The sequence below is a fragment of the Gossypium raimondii genome, chromosome 8 (assembly GCF_025698545.1).
Source record: "Gossypium raimondii isolate GPD5lz chromosome 8, ASM2569854v1, whole genome shotgun sequence".
NCBI classification, from domain to species: Eukaryota; Viridiplantae; Streptophyta; class Magnoliopsida; order Malvales; family Malvaceae; genus Gossypium; species Gossypium raimondii.
Genome location: NC_068572.1, coordinates 60163613 through 60171797, shown reverse-complemented (window position 1 = coordinate 60171797; position 8185 = coordinate 60163613). Strand labels below are relative to the sequence as shown.

Sequence of the window (8185 nt, the reverse complement as noted above, 5' to 3'; positions counted from 1 at the left end):
TTATGCCATGTCAATCCTACTCATATGCCCTAGGCGCATATACCAAAGTTTAGTAATATCATAATCTGACAAGGATGAGGAAGCGACAACTGCATCACCAGTAACAGTAGAACCCTGTAAAACATATAACTTGGTAGTCTTTCTCTGCCCTTTCATCACAATAAGGGAACCTTTGAAAATCTTCAAAACCCCACTTTTAGTTCTGTATCTGTATCATTTTGAAGTAAAAGTACTCAATGAAATTAAATTTCTCTTCAATTCTGGAACATGTCGCACGTCACTAAGTATTCTGAAAACTCCGTCAAACATCTTAACTTTAATCGTTCCAACACCTGCAATTTTACACGAATCATTATTTCCCATCAAAATAACACATTCAGACACTGTTTCGTAAGTTGTAAACCAATCTCGATTGGGACTTATGTGAAAGGTGCAACCTGAATCAATGATCCATTCCTCGCTCACTTTAGAATTGTTGATAGAAGTGACTAGAAGTTCACCATCGTTGTAGTCTTCTACAACATCAGCTTCACCAGAATTTTCTGGTTTTTTTCCTTTTGATTCTCAACCTCCCTTTTGATCTTTTTTCTGTAGCTTATAGCACTCAGATTTAATGTGTTATTTTTTTCTTGCATAAGTTACAAGTTTTACCTCTGTTTGAATACTTCGAACTACCCTTAGATTTACTGTGATGATTCTATTCATGTGTCCTTCCACGATCATCATCAGCATTCTGATCTTGTCTCCAACGAACAATGAGACTCTCTCCCTTAGAGTCGGGTTTAACCACAAGATGATTCATCTTATCATACGAGGTTAAAGAATCATAAACCTTATCAATTGTGAGAGACTCGCGACTATATAAAATCCTGTCTCTAAAGGTTAAATAAGACGGGGGCAACGAACAAAGTAGAATCAACCCTAGATATTCCTTATCATACTGAACCTCTATGGCCTCCAAGTTTGAAAGAATTTCTTTAAACACTGTTAAGTGTTAGTGCACAGACGTACTTTCCTCCAAACGATGAGCATAAAGACGCTGTTTCATATGCAACTTGCTGGTTAGAGTTTTCGACATACATATTTGTTCCAGTCTCTTCCATAATACAGTGGAGGTCTTCTCCTTCATCACATCCTGTAAAATTTCGTTAAACAAATGCATATGTAATTGTGTTAACGCCTTTCGATCATTACGCTTATTCTCTTCATCCGTTAATGTTGAATGCATCTTATCTATCCCTAGCAGGGCATCCTCCAGATCTATCTGCGCAAGAACTACTTGCATCTTAATCTGCCACAACACAAATCTGGTATTGAGATCTAACAGCGGAATTTCATACTTCAAATACGCCATTACTGTAATCGAGATGAATAAACCGGAAGCTTTGATACCAATTTGAAAAAATAGAATGTCGGTAATGACAATATATCGCAAAAAAAAAAAGAGAAATAAAAATAAAGTACACACAGATTTTTACGTGGAAACCATTTCGGGAAAAAACCACTGGCAGATGAGAAGAAAATTCACTATGTCGAATTCGAATGATTACAAGTGGAGTTTTGACTGCATCTATTTATAGGTTGAAAAAACCTAATTCTAATCAAAGTTAAATATATTATGTTAATAAATGTTAAATATATTATACTCATAAATAATAAATCTTCTAGAAAAAATATATATTTTGTTTAACTTGACTTGCAAGTAATTTATTAGAATTTGGGTCACACAACTCTAACAGTAGAGTGTTCCCAATGACCTTTAGAAATCACGCCAAAACCTAGTACTCCTCATTCCCAGCATGATTCACTCGTAACTTCAGTGAGATGAAGAAACAGTTCATTGGGTATTTCTTAGCTAATAAAGAGTAAGACTAAAACCAGTTTACTTGAAACTAGACAAATACTACTAGCATTCACTTGTCATTTTAGTGAAATGATGGTAGAATGACGAGATTAAACAGACAATTAGGGTGCTTAGACCTATATATATAATAACCTTGCAACACGAGCACCTCAAATATGCCATAACCAATAAAGGTTACTTAGGGTTATTTTAGTATTACTTTTGAAAAGTGTTTCTGAGAAGTGTTTTTGGGAAGTTTTGTTTAAAATTTAAGTGTTTAGTATTGCTGTCAAAAAATACTTTTGAGAAATAAAATGACCATTTTAGACATGATACTATAAAGTAACAAATATGCATTTAAATAATGTTCAAATTAGTTAATATTATGATATTTTAGGAATAATATACAAAATAATTTATTATAACTTATTCTGTAAAATTTTTGTATTAAAATTTCTATAAAATTTCTGTAAAATCAAACAATCAGAAAACAACTAAACTAAAAGAGAAGAAAAAATGAACAACTTGAAGAGAAGAAGAAGAAAAGAAACTCACGAGTGGAGAAATTAAAAGAGGAACAAAAGAGGAGAACTAGAGGAAAGAACTTTGAAAGAAAAAATGGTTACTCTAACGTGTCTTTTGAATAAGATAAACTGATGTTAAAAATGTAAATAGCAGCAAAAGCACTTTTTGGCTGGGAAAAAGTTAAAATTTTCAAATTTTCCATATGCCAAATTTTTTTTTTAAGTTTAAATTTTTACTCAACTGATATCTGTTTGGCAATACTTTTAAATGAGAAGTACTTTTTTTAGAGAAAAATCCATCTCAAAAGCACTGCTGGACGGGGCCTTAATCAAGTTTACGATAAGGTGAACAAGTTCGCAACAACAGACAATGTTGAACAAGCTACTCCCCTGACCTCGACCAAAACTCACTATTTCCAGTATAATTAAAAAGAAATCGTGCCTTGATTTTAAATTTTGGAACAAATATATGTGTTGACATTGTATTATCTTTAGCGAAGAATGGGAAAGACTTGTTGGCAATCCTTGAAAAACTTAAATGAACTGAAAATTAATGTTTCTTTGCTTTCACATTTTATTTTATTTTTGAAAATGAAAACAACAAGGAAAATATATTTGATTGAAAATTTTAAAAATAATTTTAGAAAATAAAAATATGTAAAAATTATTAAAAAATACAAATATTTCCAATGATTTACTATTAGAATAATATTTAATGCACCATCATTGCATAAGTTTCATGCACTATTAATAAATAATAACATATGATACATCATCATTAAATTAAACAAAAGATATATGGAAGACTTGTGAAATAAATACTAATAACTTTATTAAACATAATTAAATATTGATCATAACAATTATAAATAAATATTAATAACTTTTGTATTTGGGACTTTGGGTTTAAAAGTTTAGAGTCTAGGGTTTCGAGTTTATGATCTAGAGTTTAAGGTTTTAGCACTTATTTATAATTTAACTATTATTTAGTTAAATTTAAATAAAATTATTGGTATTTATTATAAATCATCCATTATTTTATAGGTGTCATGTTTTTATTCATTGATGGTGTATGGATCTTATCTACCAATAGTGCAGTGGCGAACTTAGGGGCGCTGGCAGGAGCCCAAGCCCCCTAAAATGAAAAATTTTCATTTAGACCCCTTAAAATTTTTAATTTTTAATGGTAAAATTACACATTGGCCTCCCCCAAAATGATAAAATTTTGATTTAATCATTTAAAAATTATAAAGATATAAATTATTAAAATGGTAAAATTATATTTTTATTATAGTAAAAATATACAATTTAATTTCGATCCCCCTCAAATTTTCTGGTTTTGTCCTTGGATAGTGCATCAAATATTCTTCCTTTAATATATATATATATATATATATTGTAAAAAACTGGCATTCATTAAACCCTTCAACAAAACCAAAACGACAGCAAAAAGAAAACATATCGTCAAAAACAAAACAAGCAGCTAAAACCAGAAAATAAAACAAAACCCAAAAGAATACCAGCAAAATTCCGAGAAAATCAGCAACTAAAGCTCCCAAGATCGGAAAACAAGTAGCTTTGAATGCAAGACCGGAGATTCTTAGAACCTTCTCCAAACATCAAAGCCCACTCCCAAAGCAGCCCCGACGAGACCATTCATAGCGATCTAACTCCGCTACCTCGACAACCTTTGCAGGTGCCTCTTCAACCCAAAAGCAAGGCGCTTTTTGTTTTCGGCCTATCATCGCCAGCTCATGCACCGCTCTGTTCGCCTCACTGGGTATAAAATTGTAAGTGATCTTTTCAAAAGCTCCTGCCAGACTTTGAATATGTTGTGAAATAAAACAGAGAACAGATCTATCAGTACTGTTTGAGACTAATTTCTTTATAACTGTTAGCGAGTCACCCTCCAAGATTACCTTCCTAAAACCCATGTCCAGAGCAAAATAGATAGCCCTCTCACAAGCTCTCGCTTCGGCCACAAAAGCATCTGCGATATCCACCATCGGGTATGTACATGCACCCATGATTAGACCCTCAGAATCCCTTATAAGTACCGCTGAAATAGAACTATTATAAATACTTGCAAACGAGGCATCAAAATTCAGCTTTATAACCCCGGCCATAGGAGGTCTCCACAGCTCGTTCCTTCTCATACCACCAGTCAGATCTTTAGTTTTAACAAAACTTAAATCCTGATGATAGCTCTGAATAAAACCAACCAAATCATGGAGCTTAAATTTTAAACCCTCATTGACTAGTTTATTTCTCTTGTACCAAAGAGCCCATAACGAGATAGCACTAAGTTTCTTTTCATTCATGTTCATTGCTAAAAAGACACTGACAAAGTTTGATGTTCCATCCGAGGTCAAAACTCCAGAATCCATTGAGAGCTTCAAAAGAGACCACAACTGCTGCTGGACATTACAGTACCATAATAAATGATGGGAATCCTCCGTCTCTGATTTGCACAGAGGGCACACCGGATCAGCTCGTAATCGCCTTTTCACTAAGTTCATGAAATGCGGCACATAGTTCTTAATAAGACGCTAAAGGTGGATTTTAATTTTAGCAGGGATCTGAAGATCCCAAATTTCTGTAAAAATTTTACTGTAACTCTCAGATACTGTTTGCTTGATCGTACATGTAATCAACAACCTATATCTACTCTTAACTGAGTATTCTCCAGAATAAACTTGCAAATCAGAAGATCCACACCCAGCAATGGGGATAGTGATGATACGCTCAGCTTGTTCAACACTAAAGAGTTGATAAAGAACCTCTTTATTCCAGGTACGAGTCTCTGCATTTAAAAGTTGCTCTACCGTGGTCCATTGGGTATCCATAGAATGAACTAACAGTCGACCACTCCCAGGGCCCGGTATCCACGGATCATTCCAAATATTCACCCTCGCACCGCTGCCAATCCGCCACAGCAACCCATCGTCAAACACATCCCTGGCACTACAAATACTTCTCCAGGTAAGTGAAAGGTAAGACCCCACTTTGGCTGAAAAATATCAGAAAATAGAAAGTAACGGGCTTTAAGAACTCTTGAAAGAATACAATCGGGCTGAGAAAAAATTCGCCAAACTTGCTTAGCTAAAAGGGCTTTGTTAAACAGATAAAGATCTCGGAAACCCATCCCACCATAAGCCTTAGGTAAACAAAGCGCACTCCACGTACTCCAATTAATACCCTTGGACGTCTTATTGTTGGCCCACCAAAATTTGTTTAAAATACCTTCAAGCTGATGACAAAAAGTTTTAGGTAACTCAAAGTATTGCATAACGTAAATCGGAAGCGCTTGAAGAACCGCCTTAATAAACACTTCTTTCCCACCCATCGAAAGATACCTAATACTCCATCCCGAAATACGCTTCCGAAACCTGTCAACAAAGTTGGAGAAAGCCCATTTCTTTTTCCTCCCCACCATCATTGGAAGGCCCAAGTACTTATCCGGATTCGAAGCCCAACTAACTCCTAAGGTACCACAAATCTCAGCACGGAGTTCCTCTCCCACATTCGCACCAAAATAAATTAATGATTTTCCCAAGTTAATTTTTTGCCCCGAAGCTAACTCATACTCCTTTAATATATTACGGACAGAACAAGCACCATCAATCGCGGCATCACCAAAAATGATGCAATCATCTGCAAACAACAAATGAGATATCGAAAATTTTTCCCTACCGATCGGAGCACCTTTTAGTTCATTTTTAATCTTCGCCTCCTTCAACAAACAAGAGAGCCCTTCTGCACATAGGAGAAAAAGATAGGGACTAAGGGGGTCCGATTGCCTTAGTCCTCTAGATGGACTAAAACTCTCACTAACTTCACCATTGATATCCACCGTATAATTGACCGATCAGACACAACGCATGATGAGTATTAACCAATCCTGATGAAAACCCAACCTAGACAACATTCCGGCCAAGAAGTCCCACTCCACCCGATCATAGGCCTTGCTAAGGTCTAGTTTGAGTGCAAAGTTCCCATGTTTACCCCTTTTCTTCATTTTTAGAGAATGAATAACCTCATAAGCAATAAGGGTATTATCAGAGATTTGCCTGCCAGGGATAAAAGCACCTTGAGCTTCATCTATACAGAATCCTAAGAAAGGCCTCATGCGTGCAACGATAGCTGTAGCAATAATCTTGTAGAGCACATTACATAAGCTAATAGGACGGAATTGAGAGAGGTTCTTAGGCTTATCAAATTTAGGGATTAGAACGATGCGTGTCTTGTTAATCTCTCCCAGCTCCATTTTCCCATTCAAGACCTCCAAGCAGAATAAAGCAACCTCATCCCCAACAATATGCCAATACCTCTGAAAAACAAAGCCGAAAACCCATCAGGTCCAGGAGCCTTCAAAGGCGCCATAGATTTTACTGCTAGCCAAACATCATCCTTAGTGAATGGTTGCAGGAGTTTGTCGTTCATATTCCTAGAGATTCGTTTTTTCACCAGTCCAAGCACTCGGTCGTCTCCTCCCACCTCCAAAGCTGTAAAGAGATTCTCGAAATACTGCACAGCAAGTCTCAACATATCCTCTGTCTCCGTGGTCCACTGACCCAAATCATCCTCCAAACCATGGACACGGTTGCGATTGTGACGAGCCACTGCAACCTTATGAAAAAAGGATGAGTTCCGATCACCATAGTGGAGCCAATTTAGACGTGCACGCTGAGCCCAATACACCTCCTATTTATCTGCTTCAAAGTTCAATCCAAGCTGTACTTCCAAAATTTCACCCAATATTTCATCAGTGGGATCCTTTTCTAACAGCTCTGAAAGTCGTTTTTCCAAATCTAATTTATACCCCTTTTGTTCATGACACCGTGAGCGACTCCAATTATGGAACATCTTCCCAAGATGCATTAATTTAAGCGGCAGGCTACCCTAATAACCAGTCCAACCCCGTTGAACAACTTCCTCAAATTCATCTTCTAAGCACCATTTAGCCTCAAAACGAAGGGGAAAAGTCGATCTGTTAGCCTGTTGGCGCACCCTACCCATGGTATTTAGTAATAACGGGTAATGATCAGAAAAAGAATGGTTCAAATGATCCAAAGAAAAATTCAGGAAAAGAGACAACCAATCCGGATTAGCAACACCTCTATCCAGGCGTTCCCGTAAATTTGAGGATAAAACCCGCTCCCGTTCCCATGTAAACCATCTGCCAGTATAGCCAACATCATAAAGTGAACAATCCTCCAAAACTGATCGAAATTCAGCCATTTGACTTGCCGACCGAAGCCGTCCACCTTTTTTCTCAAACGAACTTAATATCTCATTAAAATCACCTATTACCACCCATGGCGAAGACTGATCATGTCCCAATTTACGCAATAGTTCCCACGAATTCCGCCTATACCTTACATCAAGACAACCATAAAATCCTGTGAACCTCCATTCCATCCCATTATCAGGATCAAGAATCATCGTATCCACATGAGAAGGAGAATAACTTCTAATCGAAACAAGGTCATTACCAGTCCAACCTAACGACAAGCCACCCTTCGAACCCACCGCCCCAATATCAATTCCATTAAAATACCCACACTTCAACCGCACCTTCTCCATTTTTTTAGACTAAGCTTTGTTTCAATAAGAAACAAAACTCGGGGATTTAAGGCTCGTAATTTATTTCGGAGCCTATTAACCGTCCTAGGCCTCCCCAAGCCTCGGACGTTCCAGCTTAGCAACTTCATGGTGCCCGGCTGCTCTGTCCAACAGAGCCAGCCGATAAATCTTTTTCTGCAAAATCAGAAGTCCTACGCTGTCGCTTCTTCCCCTCCTAGCATGAAGCGGAACA

At 36.8% G+C, this 8185-nt stretch overlaps 1 protein-coding gene across 1 annotated transcript; it reads right to left on the bottom strand.

Annotated features, from left to right (window-relative positions):
• Positions 1–3986: 3986 nt before the first annotated feature.
• On the bottom strand, positions 3987–6634 carry LOC105793478 (uncharacterized). The gene is made up of 4 exons (XM_012622385.2): positions 6280–6634; positions 5611–6123; positions 4979–5377; positions 3987–4876 (listed from the first exon to the last, which is right to left on the bottom strand). Exons 1-4 carry the CDS (start codon positions 6632–6634, stop codon positions 3987–3989), a joined length of 2157 nt encoding a protein of 718 aa, XP_012477839.2.
• Between the last annotated feature and the right edge of the window lie 1551 nt (positions 6635–8185).

Excerpts from the sequence above, each read along its gene's own strand:
- LOC105793478 (XM_012622385.2), bottom strand. The coding sequence starts at position 6,634 with ATGGAGCTGGGAGAGATTAACAAGACACGCATCGTTCTAATCCCTAAA. Across the intron at positions 6,124-6,279 it reads CGGAATGTTGTCTAGGTTGG|AAGGGCTCTCTTGTTTGTTG; the intron begins GTTTTCATCAGG and ends TCCTATGTGCAG. Across the intron at positions 5,378-5,610 it reads TTTTTGTCATCAGCTTGAAG|CCAAAGTGGGGTCTTACCTT; the intron begins GTATTTTAAACA and ends GATATTTTTCAG.